Source organism: Anser cygnoides, unplaced genomic scaffold (genome assembly GCF_040182565.1).
Source record: "Anser cygnoides isolate HZ-2024a breed goose unplaced genomic scaffold, Taihu_goose_T2T_genome scaffold_52_1, whole genome shotgun sequence".
NCBI lineage: Eukaryota > Metazoa > Chordata > Aves > Anseriformes > Anatidae > Anser > Anser cygnoides.
This window is the reverse complement of record NW_027103075.1, coordinates 508,821-529,663: the sequence shown is the minus strand read 5'-3', so window position 1 is coordinate 529,663 and position 20,843 is coordinate 508,821. Positions and strand designations below refer to the sequence as shown.

General features: G+C 65.0%; 2 protein-coding genes and 1 long non-coding RNA gene across 8 annotated transcripts; 2 read left to right on the top strand and 1 right to left on the bottom strand.

The window, feature by feature from the left end:
* The first annotated feature begins 78 nt into the window (after nt 1-78).
* Nucleotides 79-8,082, top strand: LOC136789527 (polyadenylate-binding protein 2). 2 transcript variants are annotated; one of them, XM_066989584.1, is made up of 8 exons: nt 79-358; nt 1,570-1,684; nt 1,833-1,900; nt 2,060-2,166; nt 5,433-5,520; nt 5,605-5,753; nt 6,924-6,975; nt 8,073-8,082. In XM_066989584.1, the coding sequence occupies exons 2-7, from the start codon at nt 1,603-1,605 to the stop codon at nt 6,961-6,963; spliced, it is 534 nt and encodes a 177-aa protein (XP_066845685.1). In that variant the 5' UTR covers nt 79-358; nt 1,570-1,602; the 3' UTR covers nt 6,964-6,975; nt 8,073-8,082. The 2 variants fall into 2 exon arrangements, with proteins under 2 accessions (XP_066845685.1, XP_066845684.1); XM_066989583.1 differs by lacking the exon at nt 8,073-8,082 and having other exon boundaries at nt 80-358; nt 6,924-7,024.
* Nucleotides 8,083-9,051: 969 nt separating this feature from the next.
* On the top strand, nt 9,052-14,695 carry LOC136789533 (CKLF-like MARVEL transmembrane domain-containing protein 5). 4 transcript variants are annotated; one of them, XM_066989588.1, is made up of 5 exons: nt 9,052-9,151; nt 11,460-11,599; nt 14,017-14,092; nt 14,206-14,290; nt 14,467-14,695. In XM_066989588.1, exons 1-5 carry the CDS (start codon nt 9,071-9,073, stop codon nt 14,490-14,492), a joined length of 408 nt encoding a protein of 135 aa, XP_066845689.1. In that variant the 5' UTR covers nt 9,052-9,070; the 3' UTR covers nt 14,493-14,695. The 4 variants fall into 4 exon arrangements, with proteins under 4 accessions (XP_066845689.1, XP_066845688.1, XP_066845691.1 ...); XM_066989587.1 differs by having other exon boundaries at nt 11,432-11,599; nt 13,997-14,092; XM_066989590.1 differs by lacking the exon at nt 11,460-11,599 and having other exon boundaries at nt 13,997-14,092.
* Nucleotides 14,696-16,324: 1,629 nt separating this feature from the next.
* LOC136789536 (uncharacterized) lies at nt 16,325-20,193 on the bottom strand. 2 transcript variants are annotated; one of them, XR_010828228.1, is made up of 4 exons: nt 19,930-20,193; nt 19,702-19,847; nt 19,515-19,605; nt 16,325-16,613 (listed from the first exon to the last, which is right to left on the bottom strand). It is a non-coding gene; the product is annotated as an uncharacterized lncRNA (long non-coding RNA). The 2 variants fall into 2 exon arrangements; XR_010828229.1 differs by having other exon boundaries at nt 19,530-19,605.
* Between the last annotated feature and the right edge of the window lie 650 nt (nt 20,194-20,843).

The window sequence follows — 20,843 nt, the reverse complement described above, 5'->3', positions numbered from 1 at the left end:
GAAGCCGGGGCTCGCGGCAGGGGCGGCCGAGGAGGAGGAGGAGGAGGGGGAGGGGGGGGGGTGGGGGGAGGGGGGGAGCAGCGGCGGAGCGGCCCTGGGGGCTCCGGGGGAGGCCCGGGGGGGCCGCCGGAGGAGCCGCCGCCTCCTCCTCGTCGTCGTCGGCCGGGGGAGCCGCTGCCGGTTCGTCGGCCGGGGGGTCGCCGGGGGGGGGGCCGGAGTGTCCGCCGCCGTCGCCGCCGCCGCCGCCGCCGCCGCGGCGGTCGCCGGCCCGCAGGCGCCGCACGAGGGCCACGAGGAGCTGGAGGAGGAGGCCGGGCTGGGGGACGGGGACGCGGGGGACTCCGCCATCGAGGACCCGGTGAGGGGAATTGGGGGGGGGGGGTGGGGAGGGAGGGGGGGGGGCTGCGGTCACGTGGGAGGGGGCTGGGGGGTGGGGAGGGAGGGGAGGGGGGCTGCGGTCACGTGGGAGGGGGTTGGGGGGTGGGGAGGGGGCGGGAGGGGAGTTGGTCACGTGGGAGGGGGCTGGGGTCACGTGGGGAGGGAAGCGGCGGGAAATGGGGGGCGTTGGGGGGGTCTCGGGTCACGTGGGGTGGGGGGAAGGGGGTCCCGGGTCACGTGGGGTGGGCTAGGGTCACGTGGTGGAGGGAAATGGCGGGAAGAGGGGGTGGGGGGTGGGAATGGGGTTGTGGGGGGGGGGGGTCCTGGGTCACGTGGGGGGGGGGTGAGGGAGGGGATGGGGGGACGGGAAGAGGAAGGGGAGGGGGCTGGGGTCACGTGGGGTCGGCGGGGGTCACGTGGGGGAGGGGAATGGCGGGAAAATGGGGTTTGGGGGGGTCGCGGGGGGTGCGAGGGGGTCCTGGGGTCACGGGGTGGGGTCCTGGGGTCACGCGGGGGGTGGGTCACGTGGGGGGGTCTGGGGTCACGTGGGGAGGGGAAACGGTGGGAAAATGGGGTTTGGGGGGGTCGTGGGGGGTGCGAGGGGGTCTGGGGTCACGGGGGGGGTCCTGGGTCATGGGGGGGGGTCTGGGGTCATGTGGGGGGGGTTGGCGGGAAAAGGGGGTTTGGGGGGTCTGTGAGGGGGGGTGAGGGGGGTCCTGGGTCACGTGGGGGGGGGTCTGGGGTCACGTGGGGAGGGAATTGGTGGGAAAAGGGATTTGGGGGGTGAGGGGAGTCTGGGGTAACGTGGGGGGGATGGGGAGGGGGTTTTGGGTTAGATGGGGTGGATTTTGGGGGTTCCTGAGTCTCGTGAGGGGGTCCGGGGTCACGTGAGGGGGGAATCTGGTGGGAAAATGGGGTTTGGGGGGGGTCGCGGGGGTGCGAGGGGGTCTGGGGTGGGTTGGGGTCACTTGGGGGGGTCCTGGGTGACGGGGGGTGGCCTGGGGTCACGGGAGGAGGGAGGGGGGGCTTTGGGGTCATGGGGGGTGGATTTGGGGGGTCTGGGGTCACGGGGGGTCTGGGGTCATGTGGGGGGGTCTGGGGTCACAGGGGGGGTCTGGGGACAGGGGCGGGGCCACGCGGGGGTGGGCGGGGCTTATCTTACCCTTTGCCCCCCCCCCGCCCCCACGACAGGAGCTGGAGGCCATCAAGGCCCGGGTGCGGGAGATGGAGGAGGAGGCGGAGAAGCTCAAAGAGCTGCAGAACGAGGTGGAGAAGCAGATGAACATGAGCCCCCCGCCGGGCAACGGTCAGGCCCCGCCCCCTTTGCCCCAGGCCCCGCCCCCTTTGCCCCAAGCCCCGCCCCCTTTGCCCCAAGCCCCGCCCCCTTTGCCCCAAGCCCCGCCCCTTTTACCCCCAAGCCCCGCCCCCTTTCACCCGAGGCTCCTCCCCCGCAGCCGGCCCGGTGATCATGTCCTTGGAGGAGAAGATGGAGGCTGACGCCCGCTCCATCTACGTGGGCAACGTGAGTTGGGGGGGGGGGCCGCGGGGGCGGGGCTTAACGCCCCGCCCCGCTAAGCCCCGCCCCCTGTGCGTTAAGCCCCGCCCCCGCGCGTTAAGCCCCGCCCCCCGCGCGTTAAGCCCCGCCCCCTCGGTTTAACCCCGCCCCCCTCCCTTTTTTTAGGTGGACTACGGGGCGACGGCGGAGGAGCTGGAGGCCCACTTCCACGGCTGCGGCTCCGTCAACCGCGTCACCATCCTGTGCGACAAGTACAGCGGGCACCCCAAGGGTGAGCTCCCGCCCCCGAAACCCCCAAAACTCGCCCCAAAAATACCCCGCGGCTCAGCGAAGACCCAAAACGACCCCCGAGACCCTTAGAAAGCTCCCCGAAGAGCCCCAGAAGGACACAGAAAGGCCCCGAAACGCCCCAAAAGACACCTCAAAACAACCTGAAAAGCCCCAAAAGGCCCCGAAACACCCCAAAAGAGACCCAAAACGCCCCAAAAGACACCCCAAAACAACCTGAAAAGCTCCAAAAGGCCCCGAAACACCCCAAAAGAGCCCCAAAACGCCCCAAAAGACGCCCCAAAACAACCTGAAAAGCCCCAAAAGGCCCCGAAACACCCCAAAAGAGCCCCAAAACGCCCCAAAAGACGCCCCAAAACAACCTGAAAAGCTCCAAAAGGCCCCAAAAACGCCCCAAAAAAAGATACCCCAAAACAACCTGAAAAGCCCCAAAAGGCCCCGAAACACCCCAAAAGAGCCCCAAAACACCCCAAAAGATACCCCAAAACAACCTGAAAAGCCCCCAAAAGGCCCCGAAACACCCCAAAAGAGCCCCAAAACGCCCCAAAAGACGCCCCAAAACAACCTGAAAAGCCCCAAAAGGCCCCGAAACACCCCAAAAGAGCCCCAAAAGACCCCAAGGAGCCCCTGAAAGACTTGAAACAGCCCCAAAACACCCCCAAAATGGTCCAAAAAGATCTAAAAGAACCAGTAAGAAAATCCAGAAGCCCCGAAAGGGCCCAAAAAGAGCCCCGAAAGGCCCCAAAAGAGCCCAAAAAGGCCCCGAAAGGCCCCAAAAGAGCCCAAAAAGGCCCCGAAAGGCCCCAAAAGAGCCCCAAAACAGCCCGAAGAACCTCAGAAAACACCAAGGAGCCCTGAAAGACTCAAAAGAGCCCCAAAACACCCCCAAAATGGTCCAAAAAGACCCAAAAGAACCAGTAAGAAAATGCAGAAGCCCCGAAAGGCCCCAAAAGGACCCCAAGCACCCAAAAGAGCCCCAAAAGACCCCAAAGAACCTCAGAAGACCCCAAGGAGCCCTAAAAGACTCGAAACAGCCTCAAGACACCCCCAAAACGGTTCAAAAAGACCCAAAAGAAACAGTAAAAAATCCAGAAGCCCTGAAAGGCCCCAAAAGACACCCCAAAACAACCCGAAAAGCTCCAAAAGACCCTTAAAGACCCCCAAAAGGGCCCGAAAAGACCCTGAAACACCCCAAAAAATCCCAAAAGACCCCAAGGAGCCCCAGAAGACCCCTGAAAGACTCGAAAGAGCCCCAAAACACCCCAAAATGGTCCGAAAAGACCCAAAAGAACCTGTAAGAAAATCCAGAAGCCCCCAAAAGCCCCAAAGAACCCCAAAAAGTTGCCAAAGAAACCCCTAAAGACCCCCAGAAGTCCCCAAAAGACCCCAGGGAGCTCCCCGAAGCCCTAAACCCCCCCCGAAGGACCCTAAAACGTTCAAACACCCCTGAGAGAAACCCCAAATAGCCCCAAAACACCCCCAAAAACCCCTGAAATGCCCCCAAAAGCCCCTAAACCCTAAAACAGCCCTGGAAAGACCCCAAAAGCTCCTAAAACCTTAAAACTCCCCCGAAAGCGCCCCAAGAAAACGGAAACACCCCGAAAAATCCCTAAATACACCCCACAAAAATGCAAAGACCCCCAGAAAGGTCCTCAAACCTTCAAGGTTCCCCCTGAAAAAAAACCCAAATACCCCAAAAAGCCCCAAAACCTTGAAAAGCTCCTAAAACCTTCAAACGCCCCCACAAGAACCCCGAAACACCCCCTAAAAAACCCCAATTCCCCTAAAAAAAACCCAAATCCCCCTTAAGAACCCCAAAACACCCCCCAAAATCCTAAAATATGTCAAAAAGCCCTAAAAAGCCCCAAAAGCCCCCAAAAAAGCCCCAAAACGTTGAGAAGCTCCTAAAGCCTTCAAACGCTCCCGAAACAACCCCGAAACATCCCCTAAAAAATCCCAAATCCCCCTAAAAACTCCCAAGCACCCCAAAACCCTAAAATACCCCAAAATACGCCAAGAAGCCCCAAAATAACCCTGAAAATCTCCTAAAAGCCCCGAAACACCCCCAAAAGAAGCCCTGGAACACCTCCTAAAAAACGCAAATCCCCGTAAAAAATCCTAAATCCACCCTAAAAACCCCAAAACACCCTGAAAAACCCTAAAATACCCCAAAAAGCTCTAAAAGGCCCCAAAACCTCGAAACACTCCTAAAGCCTTCAAGCACCCCCAGAAGAAGCCCCGAAACACCCCCTAAAAACCCCAAATCCTCCAAACAAACCCCACCCGAATCCCCCTAAAAACCCCCAAACACCCCCAGAACCCCAAAGACCCCAAAATACCCCAAAAAGCCCCAAAACCTCGAAACACTCCTAAAGCCTTCAAGCACCCCTGAAAGAAGCCCCGAAACACCCCTAAAAACCCCAATCCCCCCCCAAAAACCCCACCCGAATCCCCCCTAAAAACCCCCAACACCCCCAGAATCCCTAAAAGACCCTAAAAAGCCTAAAATACCCCAAAATACCCCAAGAAGCCCCAAAACACCTCAAAAAGCTCCCAAAACCTTCAACGCCCCCAGAGGAACCCCCGAAACCCCCTAAAAAACCCCAAATCCTCCAAAAAAAAAACCAAACCCAAATTTCCCTAAAAAGCCCCGAATCCCCCTAAAAACCCCAAAACACCCTGAAAAACCCTAAAAGACCACAAAAAGCCCCAAAACCTCAAAAAGCTCCCAAAACCTTCAGACGCCCCCAGAAGAACCCCCGAAACCCCTAAAAAACCCAAATCCCCCCAAAACCCCCACCCGAATCCCCCTAAAAACCCCCGAACACCCCCAGAACCCCCAAAAGACCCCAAAAGACCCCAAAATACCCCAAGAAGCCCCAAAACCCCTCAAAAAGCTCCCAAAACCTTCAAACGCCCCCAGAAGAACCCCTGAAACCCCCCTAAAAAACCCCAAATCCTCCAAAAGAAAACAAACCCAAATTTCCCTAAAAAGCCCCAAATCCCCCTAAAAACCCCAAAACACCCTGAAAAACCCTAAAAAGACCCCAAAAAGCCCCAAAACACCTCAAAAAGCTCCCAAAACCTTCAAACGCCCCCAGAAGAACCCCGAAACACCCCCTAAAAAACCCCAAATCCTCCCCAAAAACCCGACCGAATCCCCCTAAAAGCCCCCAAACACCCCCAGAACCCCCAAAAGCCCCGAAAAGCCCCAAAAAGCCCCGAATTCGCCCCCCAAAACCCCCCGCAGGTTCGCCTACATCGAGTTCTCGGACAAGGAGTCGGTGCGCACCTCCATGGCGCTGGACGAGTCGCTCTTCCGCGGGCGGCAGATCAAGGTGAGAAAAGGGCGTGGCTTATGGGGGGCGTGGCCTAACGGGCGTGGCCCCTTAACCCCGCCCCCCTGTGACGTCACGGGTCAGGTGATCCCGAAGCGGACCAACCGCCCGGGGATCAGCAGCACCGACCGGGGCTTCCCCCGCGCCCGGTACCGGGGCCGCGGCGGCGGCTACAGCGCCGCTCGCGCCCGCTTCTACAGCGCCTACAGCCGGCCCCGCGGGAGGGCCTACAGGTGGGGGCGGGGCCTAAGGGGGGCGGGGCTTAGGTGGGTGGGGCCTAAGGGGGCGGGGCTTAAAGGGGTGGGGCCTAAGGGGGCGGGGCTTAAAGGGGTGGGGTCGGAGGGCGGGGTTTGGGAGGGAGGGGGGCTGGGTCTCCTGTAGGGCCTACGGGGGGCCATGGGGGAGTAGGGGAGGGGGCGTGGCCTAAAGGGGGCGTGGCTTAAGGGGGCGGGGTCGGAGGGGGCGGGGCTTAGGTGGGTGTGGCTTCAGGGGGCGGGGCCTAAAGGGGTGGGGCCAAAGGGGGAGGGGTTTAACGGGAGGGACCAATGGGAGGGCCCGCGGGGTAGGGGGGTGGGGCTTAAGGGGGGCGGTGCCCAATGGGGGCGGGGCCTGAAGGGGGTGGGCGGGGCTTCAAGGGGGCGGGGCTTAGGTGGGAGGAGCCTCGAGGGGGCGGGGCCTAGCAGGGTGGAGCCAATGGGGGCGGGGCATAAAGGGGGGACCAATGGGAGGGCCCGCGGGTAGGGGGTGGGGCTTAAGGGGGCAGTGCCCAATGGGGGCGGGGCCTGAAGGGGAGGTGGGGCGGGGCTTGGGTGGGAGGAGCCTCGAGGGGGCGGGGCCTAGCAGGGTGGAGCCAATGGGGGCGGGGCATAAAGGGGGGACCAATGGGAGGGCCCGTGGGTAGGGGGTGGGGCTTAAGGGGGGCGGTGCCCAATGGGGGCGGGGCCTGAAGGGGGTGGGGCCTAAAGGGGTGGGGCCAAAAAGGGAGGGGTTTAACGGGAGGGACCAATGGGAGGGCCCGCAGGTAGGGGGTGGGGCTTAAGGGGGCGGTGCCCAATGGGGGCGGGGTCTGAAGGGGGTGGGCGGGGCTTAAAGGGGGGCGGGGCTTAGGTGGGAGGAGCCTCGAGGGGGCGGGGCCTAGCGGGGTGGAGCCAATGGGGGCGGGGCATAAAGGGGGGACCAATGGGAGGGCCCGCGGGTAGGGGGTGGAGCCAATGGGGGCGGGGCCTCGAGGGCCTCGAGGGGGTGGGTGGGGCCTCAAGGGGGGCGGGTGGGGCCTGGCCCCCCAGCTCCGCCCCCTTGGCCCCCCAAGCCCCGCCCCTTCCGGTCCCCAAGCCCCGCCCCTTCCGGTCCTCCAGCCCCGCCCCTTCCGGTCCTTTAACCCCGCCCCCTTTCCCCCCCCGCAGGGGCCGCGCCCGCGCCACCTCCTGGTACTCCCCCTATTAACCCCGCGCCGCCGTGCCGCCCGCCGACAGCCGCGCCCGCTTCCGCCTCCTGGGAGGGGGGGGGGGGGGGGCGGGGCTCCCCCTCCAGCGAGGCCCCGCCCCCCTCCAGCGAGGCCCCGCCCCCTCCAGCGAGGCCCCGCCCCCTCCCCTTGGGCCCCGCCCCCTCCCCCGGTCTCAGTCTCTTTGTATCGTTGCAGGTGGCGCCGGAGGCACGACGTCGCCGGGGGGAGGGAGGGCGGGGCTTAAAGGGGAGGGGGGCGGGGCTTAGCGAAGGGGGGAGGGGCCTCGAGGGAGGGGGCGGGGCTTGGGGGAGGGGCGGGGCTTTTTTCCCCACCCCGAGGGGGTTTTGGGGGATTTGGGGGGGGGGGGGTAATAAAAGAGGCTCCCCGGGGAAGATGGCGTCCGCCTGTCATGTGACCCGAGGGGGCGGGGCTTAAAGGGGGCGGGGCTTAAGGGGGGCGGGGCTTGCGGCCAGGGGCGTGGTCAAGGAGGGGGCAGGGCCATAAATGGGTGGGGGTCACACGAGGCCCCGCCCACTCCCAGAGGCCCCGCCCACTCCCAGAGACCCCGCCCCCATTGGTTACTGGGTGGCTCCGCCCCCACGAGGCCCCGCCCACCCCACGAGGCCCCGCCCACTCCCAGAGGCCCCGCCCACTCCCCGAAGCCTGCCCCCCATTGGTTACCGGGTGGCTCCGCCCCCACGAGGCCCCACCCACCGCACGAGGCCCCGCCCACGACGAGGCTCTGCCCCCATTGGTTACCGGGTGGCTCCGCCCCCACGAGGCCCCGCCCAACACGAGGCCCCGCCCCCATTGGTTACTGGGTGGCTCCGCCCACCACGAGGCTCTGCCCACCATGAGGCCCCGCCCCCATTGGTTACCGGGTGGCTCCGCCCCCAAGAGGCCCCGCCCACTCCCCGAGGCCCCGCCCCCATTGGTTACTGGGTGGCTCCGCCCCCAAGAGGCCCCGCCCACCACACGAGGCCCCACCCCCATTGGTTACTGGGTGGCTCTGCCCCCACGAGGCCCCGCCCACCCCACGAGGCTCTGCCCCCATTGGTTACTGGGTGGCTCCGCCCCCCAGAGGCTCCGCCCCCCCCCCCCCCCCCCACGCGCCGCCGGGGGCCACCCAGTTCGGCCCAGTTTGGCCCCAGTTCACTCCCAGTCGCCTCCCGGTCGCCTCCCCAGTTTTCCCCGTTGCCTCCCAGTATAGCCCAGGGCCCTCCCAGTTAGCCCCAGTTCGGCCCAGTTTGCCCCCAGGCTCTCCCAGCCGCCTCCCAGTTCCCCCAGTTCCTTCCCAGTATAGCCCAGTTCGCTCCCAGTTTGCTCCCCAGTTGCTACCAGTTCCCCTCCAGTTCGCCCCCAGTCTCCTGGTCACCTCCCAGTTCCCCCCGTTCCGTCCCAGCATAGCCCAGTTCCCTCCCCAGTCCCTCCCAGTTTGGCCCAGTTCACTCCCAGTCGCCTCCTGGTTGCCTCCCCTTTCTCCCTGTTGCATCCCAGTACATCCCAGTCCCCCCAGTTCGCTCCCAGTCCCTCCCAATTCCCACCCAGTGCCTCCCAGTCTCTCCGAGCTGCCTCCCAGTTCCTTCCCAGTAGCTTCCAGTATATTCCAGTTCCTCTCGGTCCGTCCCAGTTCGCTCCTGGTTGCCTCCCAGTTCCCCCAGCTCCTTCCCAGTATAGCCCAGGGCCCTCCCAGTTGCTCCCAGTACATCCCAGTCCTTTGCAGTTCCCCACCACTTCCCCCCAGCCCCCCAGTCCCTCCCAGTCCCCCCAGCCCCCTCCCAGCCCCTCCCCAGTCCCCCCACTCCCTCCCAGTCCCCTCCCAGTTCCCCCCAGTCCCTCCCAGTCCCTCCCAGTCCCCCCCAGCCCCTCCCAGTTCCCCCCAGTCCCTCCCAGTCCCCCCTCCCAGTCCCCCCCAGCCCCTCCCAGTCCCTCCCCAGTCCCTCCCAGTGCCCCCAGTCACACAAGGCCCCTTTGTCCCCGTCCCTTCGGTGCCAGCCACGGGGGAGGGGGGGACACCCACACGTGCGGCCCCCCCAACACCCCCCCCCCAATCACGTGACCCCCCCCATCACGTGACCCCCCCCCCCCCCGTCACGTGACCCCGCCATGGGGCAGCCGCAGGCGCAGGGGCTCTGGGACCTGGGGGTCCTGCGCACCCCCAAGGGGCGGCTGCTGGGGGCACAGCTGGTACGGGGGGGGCTGGGGGGGTTGTGGGGGGCGCTATGGGGCGGGGGGGGATATGGGGGGGTTATGGGGGGTTATGGGGGGGGAATGGGGGGGTTATGGGGTCATATGGGGGGGGATATGGGGGGTTGTGGGGGGTGTGGGGGGGGTTATGGGGGGGGGTATGGGGGGTTATGAGGGGGATGTGGGGGGGTTATGGGGGGGTATGGGGGAGATATGGGGTGGCTATGGGGTGGGTTATGGGGTCTGGGGGGCGTTATGGGGGGTTATGGGGCAGCTATGGGGTGCTGGGGGGCAGTTATGGGGGGTATGGGGCGCTATGGGGGCGGTTATGGGGTCTGGGGGGTGTTATGGGGGTGCTATGGGGTGCTATGGGGTGGTTGCGGGGGGTTATGGGGTGCATATGGGGCCCTATGGGGTGGCTATGGGGCAGCTATGGGGTGCTGGGGGGCAGTTATGGGGGGATATGGGGTGCTATGGGGCGGTTATGGGGTGCTATGGGGCAGCTATGGGGTGCTGGGGGGTGGTTACGGGGGGTTATGGGGTGGTTATGGGGGGGGTTGTGGGGGGGGTATGGGGGGTTATTGGGACGCTATAGGGCGCCGGGGGGCTGCTATAGGGCGCTATGGGGCATTATGGGGTCGCTATGGGGCGCTATGGGGCGCTATGGGGTGGGTATGGGTCAGCTGTGGGTCGCTATGGGGCTCTGGGGTCCCTATGGGTCCCTATGGGGTGCTATGGGGCTGGCTATGGGGCACTGGGGGTCCCTATGGGGTTTCTGTGGGGTTTCTATGGGTATTTATGGGGTCTCTATGGGCCGCTATGGGGTGCTGTGGGGCCCCTATGGGTCCCAATGGGGTCGCCATGGGTCCCTATGGGTCTGTGGGGTCCCTATGGGGTCCCTATGGGGTCCCTGTGGGTCTCTATGGGGGTTATTGGGGTGCTATGGGGCTTGGGGGGGTCCTATGGGGTCCCTATGGGGTTTCTATGGGTCCTTATGGGGGTCGCTATGGGTTGCTATGGGTCCCTATGGGTCGCTATGGGGTCCCTATGGGGTCTCTATGGGGTCCCTATGGGTCCCTACGGGTCTCTATGGGGCCCTACGGGTCTCTATGGGGGCTCTATGGGGTCCCTATGGGTCCCTATGGGTCTATGGGGTCCCTATGGGGCACTATGGGTCCCTATGGGGTCCCCCTGCCCCCCCGGCCCCATGCGGCCCCATACGGCCCCATACAGCCCCATACGGCCCCATACGGCCCCATGCGGCCCCGCCCATACAGCCCCATACAGCCCCATGCCTGACCCCATGCGGCCCCATACGGCCCCATACAGCCCCATACGGCCCTACGGCCCCATACGGCCCCATACAGCCCCATACAGCCCCATACGGCCCCATACGGCCCCATACGGCCCCATACGGCCCCATACAGCCCCCATACGGCCCCATGCGGCCCCATACGGCCCCATACGGCCCCATACGGCCCCATGCGGCCCCATGCAGCCCCATACGGCCCCATGCGGCCCCATACAGCCCCATACGGCCCCATGCGGCCCCATGCGACCCCATACAGCCCATGCATACAGCCCCATACGGCCCCATGCGGCCCCATGCGGCCCCATGCGGCCCCATACAGCCCCATACGGCCCCATGCGGCCCCATACGACCCCATACAGCCCCATACAGCCCCATACGGCCCCATGCGGCCCCATACAGCCCCATACAGCCCCATACGGCCCCATGCGGCCCCATACAGCCCCATGCGGCCCCATACGGCCCCATACGGCCCCATACAGCCCCATACAGCCCCATGCAGCCCCATACAGCCCCATACGGCCCCATACAGCCCCATACAGCCCCATACAGCCCCATGCGGCCCCATACAGCCCCATACAGCCCCCGCCACAGCCCCATACAGCCCCATACAGCCCCATACAGCCCCATACAGCCCCATACGGCCCCCCATACAGCCCCATACGGCCCCATACGGCCCCACGGCCCCATACGGCCCCATACAGCCCCATACGGCCCCATACGGCCCCATACGGCCCCATACAGCCCCATACAGCCCCATGCCACAGCCCCATACAGCCCCATACGGCCCCATACAGCCCCATACAGCCCCATACAGCCCCATACGGCCCCATACAGCCCCATACAGCCCCATACAGCCCCATATACAGCCCCATACGGCCCCATACGGCCCCATACGGCCCCATACGGCCCCATACGGCCCCATACGGCCCCCCATACGGCCCCATACGGCCCCATACAGCCCCATACAGCCCCATATGGCCCGTCTCTGGGGTGCAGGCGCTGGGGGCCCTGCTGCTGGCCCTGCTGGCCCCCGCCGCCCCCACGCTGGGCCCGGCCCTGCTGCAGGCGCTGGGGGCGGCGGCGCTCGGGGGCGCCTCCTGCGCACGGCCCCCGCCCTGCCCCACGGCGCCTGCCTGGTACGGGGGGGGATGGGGTCGGGGGGTCATGGGGGGGTTGTGGGGTCATATGGGGGGGGCTGGGGGGGTTATGGGGGGGATATGGGGGGTTATGGGGTCGGGGGGGGCTATGGGGGGGGATATGGGGTCGGGGGGGGTCATGGGGGGGGTTGTGGGGGGTATGGGGTCATATGGGGGTTATGGGGTCGGGGGGGTTATGGGGGTCGGGGGGGGTTATGGGGTTATGGGGGGGGGTTATGGGGTCATATGGGGGGGCTGGGGGTATGGGGGGGTTATGGGGTCATGGGGGGGTTATGGGGTTATGGGGGGCAGGGGGGGGATATGGGGGGGGGGGGGTTATGGGGGGGTTGTGGGGTCTGGGGGGGCAGGGGGGGGTTATGGGGTCGGGGGGGGTTGTGGGGTCATGGGGGGTTGTGGGGTCATATGGGGGGGGGTGTGGGGGGTATGGGGTCATGGGGGTCATATGGGGGGGGGGGTTATGGGGGGTATGGGGTGGGGGGGTTATGGGGTCAGGGGGGTTATGGGGGCGGGGGGGATGGGGGGTCATATGGGGTCATATGGGGGGTTGTGGGGGTTATGGGGGGTTATGGGGTCATATGGGGGGCTGGGGGGGGGTATGGGGGGGTAGAAGGGGGGATGTGGGGGGGGGTTATGGGGGGGGGTTATGGGGTCGGGGGGGGTTATGGGGGGGTTGGGGGTCATGTGGGGGGATATGGGGGGGGTATGGGGTCATGGGGGTTATGGGGGGGGGGGGGGGTTATGGGGGGATGGGGTCATATGGGGGGTTATGGGGTCATGTGGGGGGGCTGGGGGGGGTTGGGGGGGGATATGGGGGGGTTATGGGGTCATATGGGGGGTTATGGGGGTTATGGGGTCATATGGGGGGGGGGTTATGGGGGGGTTATGGGGTCATATGGGGGTTATGGGGGGGATATGGGGTTATGGGGTCATATGGGGGGGCTGGGGGAGATATGGGGGGGTTATGGGGGGTTATGGGGTCATATGGGGGGGTTATGGGGTCGGGGGGGGTCATGGGGGGCTGTGGGGGGGTTGTGGGGTCATATGGGGGGGTTATGGGGGAGATATGGGGGTTATGGGGGTTATGGGGTCATATGGGGGGGTTATGGGGTCGGGGGGGGTTATGGGGGCGTATGGGGTCATATGGGGTCATATGGGGGGTTGTGGGGGGTTATGGGGGTTATGGGGTCATATGGGGGGGCTGGGGGGGTATGGGGGGGTATAAAGGGGGGATGTGGGGGGGTTATGGGGGGATGTGGGGGGGCTGGGGGGGGTTATGGGGTCATATGGGGGTTATGGGGGGGTTATGAGGTCGGGGGGGTTATGGGGCCGGGATTGGGGGGGTTATGGGGGGGTTATGGGGTTATGGGGTCATGGGGGGGGCTGGGGGGTTATGGGGTCATTTATGGGGGGTTATGGGGTCGGGTTATGGGGGTGGGGTCGGGGGGTTATGGGGGGGATATGGGGGGGTTATGGGGGTCATATGGGGGGGCTGGGGGGTTATGGGGTCATATGGGGGTGTGGGCGGGGGTTATGGGGGGGTCATATGGGGGGGTTATGGGGTCGGGGGGGTTATGGGGGGGAGTCATGGGGGGGTTGGGGTCATATGGGGGGGTGTGGGGGGGGGTCATGGGGGTTGGGGGTTATGGGTCATGTGGGGGGGTTATGGGGTGGGGGGGTTATGGGGGGATATGGGGGGGGTTATGGGGTCATGTGGGGGGGCTGGGGGGGTTGGGGGGGGGGTTATGGGGGGGTTATGGGGGGGTTATGGGGTCGGGGGGGGTGGGGATGGGGGGGGGTCATATGGGGTCATATGGGGGGTTATGGGGGGTTGTGGGGGGATATGGGGGATATGGGGGGGGGTTATGGGGGGATGGGGGGGTTATGGGGGGGTTGTGGGGTCATATGGGGGGGGTTATGGGGGTTATGGGGTCATATGGGGGGGTTATGGGGTCGGGGGGGGGTTATGGGGGCATATGGGGTCATATGGGGGGGCTGGGGGGGTATGGGGGGGGTATAAGGGGGGTTATGGGGGGGGATACGGGGGGTTATGAGGTCGGGGGGTTATGGGGGGGGGGTTATGGGGTCGGGGGGTCATGGGGGGGCTGTGGGGGGGTTGTGGGGTCATATGGGGGGGGTTATGGGGGGGGGGTTATGGGGTCGGGGGGGTTATGGGGGGGGATATGGGGGGGGTTATGGGGTCATGTGGGGGGGCTGGGGGGGGGTCAGGGGGGATTTGGGGGGATTTGGGGAGGTTTTGGGGTCATATGGGGGGGCTGGGGGGTTATGGGGTCGGGGGGTTATGGGGGGGGCTGGGGGGGGGGGTTGTGGGGGGGATTTGGGGGGTTTTGGGGTCCCCACCCCGCCCCCCCCCCCCAGGACCTGCTCCGCGCCTGCAGCGGCGTGGCCGTCTCGCTGCTGGTGGCCCTGGTGGCCATCGCGGGCTCGCGCCAGGCCCTGCCCGTGGCCACCTTCGTGAGTGCCCCCGGAGCCCCCTCCCCCCTCCCCTTAAGCCCCTCCCCCTCCCATTAAGCCCCGCCCCCTCCCATTAAGCCCCGCCCCCTCCCTCCCCCTCCCCCCCCCCCCAGACCTTCGGCCTCATCCTCGCCCTCCTCTTCGCCTACGACGCCTTCGCCACCTTCCGCGACGACGTCCGGCCCCTGGCCGCCTGCGGTGAGCCCCGCAGCGCCGGGGGGCTGCCCCATAGCGCGCCCCCCCCCGGGGGCTGCCCCATAGATCCCCCCGCCGTGGGGCTGCCCCATAGCTCCCCCGCCGTGGGGCTGCCCCATGGCTCCCCGCCGTGGGGCTGCCCCATAGATCTGACCCCCCCCCCCCCCTTTCTCTTCCAGACCCCCCGGAGGCGACCACGACCTGATGGGGACCCCCAATCCTGCCCCACAGCGCCCCCCAAGTGCCCCCAGCGCCCCACAAGTGCCCGCCCCACGGATCGACGCGCTCCTGGGGCCCCCCCCCGCCGCCCTCTCCCTCCTCCCGCCGATTAACGACCGCGGTTTGTTAATTAGGGGGCGATGTAACCGCCCGCGCGCGCGGACGCTAATTAATGTCTCGTTAAGGGCTGCTGATTAAGCTTTATTAGCGCCGTCCCCGACGCCATCTTGGTGGGGCAGGTGTGGGGCAGATTTGGGGTGGATATGGCGGGGGGGGGGGGGGGGGGAGTTGGGGGCGGGAATGTGTGGGGCAGCCCCATAGGAACCCGGCCGGGTTCTAGGTCACCCAACGGAATCGGTCGTGGAGGCTGGAGGCGGCCTTGGGCACCCATCTCCACGTGGCCACCAGGTCAACCGGGTTCTAGACCACGCTACGGCACGGGACTTGGGGGTGGGAGGTGGCCACCAGGTCAACCGGGTTCTAGGTCACCCAACGGAATCGGTCATGGAGGCTGGAGGTGGCCTCGGGCACCCATCTGAGGTGGCCACCAGGTCAACCGGGTTCTAGGTCACCCAATGGAATTGGTCATGGAGGCTGTAGGTGGCTTTGGTCAGCCATCTCCACGTGGCCACCAGGTTAACCAGGTTCTAGATCATGCTACAGCACGGGACTTGGGGGTGGGAGGTGGCCTTGGGCATCTGTCTCAGGTGGCCACCAGGGCAACCGGGTTCTAGGTCATGCAATGGAATTGGTCATAGAGGCTTCGGTCACCCATCTGAGGTGGCCACCAGGTCAACCAGGTTCTAGGTCACCCAATGGCATCAAAGAGGCTGGGGGTGGCTTAGGACAGCCATGACCACGTGGCCACCAGGCCAACCACGTTCTAGGTCATGCAATGGACATAGAGGCTGTAGATGACCTTGGTCATCCGTTTGAGGTGGCCACCGGGTCAACCACGTTCTAGACCACGCAACGCCATCGGACGCAGAGGCTGTAGACGGCCTCGGCCACCCATCTCCACGTGGCCACCAGGTCAACCGTGTTCTAGGTCATCCTACGACACTGGACATGGCAGATGGCCTCGGCCACCCGTCTCCACGTGGCCACCGTGTCAACCGGGTTCTAGGTCATGCGACGGCATCGGCCACAGAGGCTGTAGACGGCCTGGGCCCCCGCCTCCAGGTGGCCGCCGGCCCGGCCGCGTTCTAGGCGGCCGCCCCACCCGGTAGCCCAGCTCCTTGCCGAGGGCTGAAACATCTCAAGGTGGGGGTTCTCGGTAGCCCAACCCAGAAGATGCCTGCACCCACCAACTACAGAGGGATGAAGCCTCTCCAGGTGGAGGTCAGGTTCTAGGTAGCTCAACCCAGAAGACACCAGCACCCATCAACTACAGAGGGATGAAGCCTCTCAGGGTGGAGGTGAGGTTCTAGGTAGCTCAACCCAGAACGTTCCTCCACCTTTTATCCCCAGAGGACTGAAATGTCTCCAGGTGAACGTCAGGTTCTAGGTGGCTCAACCCGGAAGATGCCTCCGCCCATCGAGTACAGAGGGATGAAACACCTCCAGGTGGAGGTCAGGTTCTAGGTAGCCCAACCCAGAAGGTGCCTCCACCCTTTTATCTCCAGAGGAATGAAACCTCTCCGGGTGCAGGTCAGGTTCTAGGTAGCTCAACCCAGAAGAAGCCTTCACCGATCAACTACTGAGGAACGAAACCTCTCCTGGTGCAGGTCAGGTTCTAGGTAGCCCAACCCAGAACGTTCCTCCACACATGGACTACAGAGGGCCGAATGCTCTCCAGGCGGAGCCGAGGTTCAGAGGGCCGAAACCTCTCCCGGCGGAGCCGAGGTTCTAGGTAGCCCAACGCCGCGGGCTCCCCGTCTCGTTGAGGTCGCCCTCCGTCTCCTTCTTCAGGCGCAGGGCCTGGCCCCGGCTCCGCGTCTCGGCCTCCAGCGTGGCCTGCAGGGCCTCCAGGGCCCGCGGGTGGCCGCGCCTGGGCCTGCTCCGGCTCCTCGCCCTTCCCGGCCGCCCTGCGCTCGGCCTCCGCCCGCGCCTGGGGGAGCTCCAGCTGCGCCCGCAGGATCTTGGCCTCCTCGTGCTCCAGCGAGGCCTGGGGGGGGGGGGGGGGGGGGACAACAGGACGTCGGGGAGGAGGTTGTGGAGGAGGCCAGGAGGTCGGGGAGGAGGCCAGGAGGAGGTCATGGAGAAAGGCCAGGAGATCGGGGAGGAGGACAGGAGGTCGGGGAGGAGGTTGTGGAGGTTGGGGAGGAGGTCAGGGAGGAGGACAGGAGGTTGGGGAGGAGGCCAGGAGGTCATGGAGAAAGCCAGGAGGTCGGGGAGGAGGTCAGGGAGGAGGCCAGGAGGTCAGGGAGTAGGACAGGAGGTCGGTCGAGGAGTAGGACAGGAGGTTGGGGCCGGGGAGGTTGTGGAAGAGCCAGAAGGTTGTGGAGGGGGACAGGAGGTCGGGGAGGAGGCCAGGAGGTTGGGAAGGAGGAGAGGAGGTCATGGAGAAGGTTGGGGAGGAGGCCAGGAGGTCAGGGAGGAGGCCAGGGGGTTGGGGAGGAGGTCATGGAGGAGGCCAGGAGGTCAGGGAGGAGGTTGTGGAGGGGGACAGGAGGCCGGGGAGGAGGCCAGGAGGTCAGGGAGGAGGTCAGGGAGGTGGACAGGAGGTCGGGGAGGAGGAGAGGAGGTCGTGGAGGAGGTTGGGGAGGAGGCCAGGAGGTCGTGGAGGAGGACAGGAGGTCAGGGAGGAGGACAGGAGGTCGGGGAGGAGGACAGGAGGTCGGGGAGGAGGTCGTGGAGGAGGACAGGAGGTCATGGAGGGGGACAGGAGGCCGGGGAGGAGGCCAGGAGGTCGGGGAGGAGGCCAGGAGGTCGGGAGGAGGTCGGGGAGGAGGCCAGGAGGTCGGGGAGGAGGCCAGGAGGTCGGGGAGGAGGTCGGGGAGGAGGCCAGGAGGTCGGGGAGGAGGTCGGGGGAGGAGCCAGGAGGTCGGGGAGGAGGAGGCCAGGAGGTCGGGGAGGGGGACAGGAGGTCGGGGAGGAGGCCAGGAGGTCGTGGGGGAGGTCGGGGAGGAGGCCAGGAGGTCATGGAGGGGGACAGGAGGCCGGGGAGGAGGCCAGGAGGTCGGGGAGGAGGCCAGGAGGTCAGGAGGCCGGGGCCTCACCCTGGAGGTTCTCGTTCTCCTGCCGGGAGGTCTCCAGGTGCTCCGGGGCCTCCTCGGGGCGTTCCTCAGCCTCCAGCTTCCTCCTCCTCCTCCTCCTCCTCCTCCCTCCTGATCTCGTCCTCCTCCTAATGGTGTCCTCCTCCTCCTCCTCCTCCTCCACCTTCTACTCTACCTCCCGTCATCCTCCTGCTCCTCCTCCTCCTCCTCCTGGTGTCCTCATCCCCCTGGTGTCCTCCTCCTCCTCCCTCTCCTTCCTCCTCTTCCTGCTCCTCCCCCCTCCTTCTTCCTCCTCTTCCTCCTCCTCCTGGTCTCCTCCTCCTCCTCCTCCTTCTCCTCCTCCTCCTTCTCCTGATGTCTTCCTCCTCCTCCTCCTCCTCTTTCTTCCTCCTCCTCCTCCTCCTGGTGTCCTCCTCCTTCTCCTTCCCCTCCTCCTCCTCCTTCTACTCTTCCTCCTCCTGGTCTCCTCTTCCTTCTCCTCCTTCCTCCTGGTGTCCTCCTTCTCCTCCTGCCCTCCTCCTCCTCCTCCTCCTCCTCCCCCTTTACTTCCTCCTGGCGTCCTCCTCCTCCTCCTCTTCCTTCTTCCTCCTCCTACTGATCTCCTCCTCCTCCTCCTCCTCCTCCCCCTCCTGGTGTCCTCCTCCTCCTGCTCTCCCCCTCCCCCCCTCCCCTCCCCCACCCCCCTCCTCTAGGTGGCCCCGACCCCCTCTAGGTGGTCCCGACCTCCACCAACCCCACCTCTTGAGGACCAACCCCACCTCTTGAGGACCCAACTCAACTCAACTCAACCCAACCCAACTCAAAAAATGGAGACCCTTCAACCCAACCCAACCCAACCCAACCCAACTCAACCCAACCCAACCAATGCTCAGCTTCAGCCCAACCCCAACCCAATGGAGACTTCAGCCCAACTCGACCCAACCCAACCATCTGGGAGACCCTTCAACCCAGCCCAACTCAACTCAACCCAACCCAGCCAACCCAAGCTAATACAAATGGAGAATCTTCAACCCAACTCAACTCAACCATCTGGAGACCCTTCAACAAACTCAACTCAACCCAACTCAACCTAACCAACTAACCTCAACCCAACCCAACCTAACCCAACCCAACTCAATTCAACTCAACCCAACCCAACCAATGGAGACTCTTCAACCCAACTCAACCCAACCCAACCCAACTCAACCCAACCAATGGAGACCCTTCAACCCAACCCAACCCAACTCAACCCAACCCAACCAATGGAGAATCTTCAACCCAACTCAACTCAACTCAACCCAACACAACCAATGGAGACCCTTCAACCCAAACCCAACTCAACTCAACCCAACCCAACCCAACTCAACCCAACCCAACCCAACCAGATGGAGACCCTTCAACCCAACTCAACCCAACTCAACCCAACTCAACCCAACTCAACCCAACTCAACCCAACTCAACCCAACTCAACCCAACCCAAAAAATGGAGACCCTTCAACCCAACCCAACTCAACCCAACCCAACCCAACCCAATGGAGAATCTTCAACCCAACCCAACCAATGGAGACCCTTCAACCCAACCCAACCCAACTCAACCCAACTCAACCCAACCAACAGAGACTCTTCAACCCAACCCAACCCAACCAGTGGAGACAACCCAACCCTCTTCAACCCAACCCAACCCAACTCAACGGAGACTCTTCAACTCCAACCCAATCCCACCAGATGGAGACTCTCCAACTCAACCCAACCCAACCCAACCACCTGGAGACCCCTCAACCCAACCAATGGAGACTCTCCAACCCAACCCAACCCAACCCAACCCAACCACTGGAGGTTCTTCCCCCCAGCCCCTCCCCCTCGCCCCCGACCTGGAGCTCCTTGACCTTCTTCCGGAGCTGCCCGGCCACCGCTTGCTCGTCCTCGATCCTGCCGTTGAGCGCGTTCAACTCCAAGTCCTTCCTGCAGGAGGACGCGTGCCGCCCCGTCACGGCCCCAGCAGAAAGGGATCATGGGAAAGGGGCCCGGGAGGGGGAGGGGAGGCGGCTGGGGCCCGACTTTTTCAGCCTCTCGTCTAGCTGCTGCTTGTCGTTCTCCAGGTCCACGATGCTCTCCCGCACCAGGTTCAGGTCGCCCTCCAGCTTCCTCTTGGCCCGCTCCAGGTCCACGCGGATCTTCTTCTCCTGCTCCAGCGAGCTCTCCAGCTGCCGGCGGGGCGGGGACCTCCCATCAGCCCCCAAATGTCCGCCCCGGCCAGGACCTTCTGCCCCCAGAGCCACGACTCACGTCGTCCGCTTGCTGTTCCGGCTTGACCTTGGCCTTGGCCAAGGTGTTGACCTTGTCCTCCTCCGCCTGGAGGTCATCCAGGAGCTTGCTGGTGAGCCTCCTGCAGGGCCTTCTCCTCCTTGGTCAGCTTGGCGATGATCTTGTCCAGCCAAGCAATCTCCTCGGTCAGGTTCCTGACCTGCGTGGGGAGGAACAGCACCCTTGGGGCATCTCCACCCACCCTTGGGGCATCTCCACCCAACCTTGGGGCATCTCCACCCAACCCTTGGGGCATCTCCACCCAACCCTTGGGGCATCTCCACCCAACCCAACCCCCCTTGGGTCATCTCCACCCAACCCAACCCCCTTGGGTCATCTCCACCCAACCCAACCCCCTTGGGTCATCTCCACCCACCCTTGGGGCATCTCCACCCAACCCAACCCCCCTTGGGTCATCTCCACCCAACCCTTGGGGCATCTCCACCCCCTTGGGTCATCTCCACCCAACCCAACCCCCCTTGGGTCATCTCCACCCAACCCTTGGGGCATCTCCACCCAACCCAACCCCCTTGGGTCATCTCCACCCAACCCAACCCCCTTGGGTCATCTCCACCCAACCCTTGGGGCATCTCCACCCAACCCTTGGGGCATCTCAACCCAACCCGACTTGGGTCATCTCCACCCAACCCAACCCCCTTGGGTCACCTCAACCCAACCCAACCCCCCTTGGGTCATCTCCACCCAACCCTTGGGGCATCTCCACCCACCCTTGGGTCATCTCCACCCAACCCAACCCCCTTGGGTCACCTCAACCCAACCCTTGGGTCATCTCCACCCAACCCAACCCCCTTGGGTCATCTCCACCCAACCCAACCCCCCTTGGGTCACCTCAACCCAACCCTTGGGTCATCTCCACCCAACCCAACCCCCCTTGG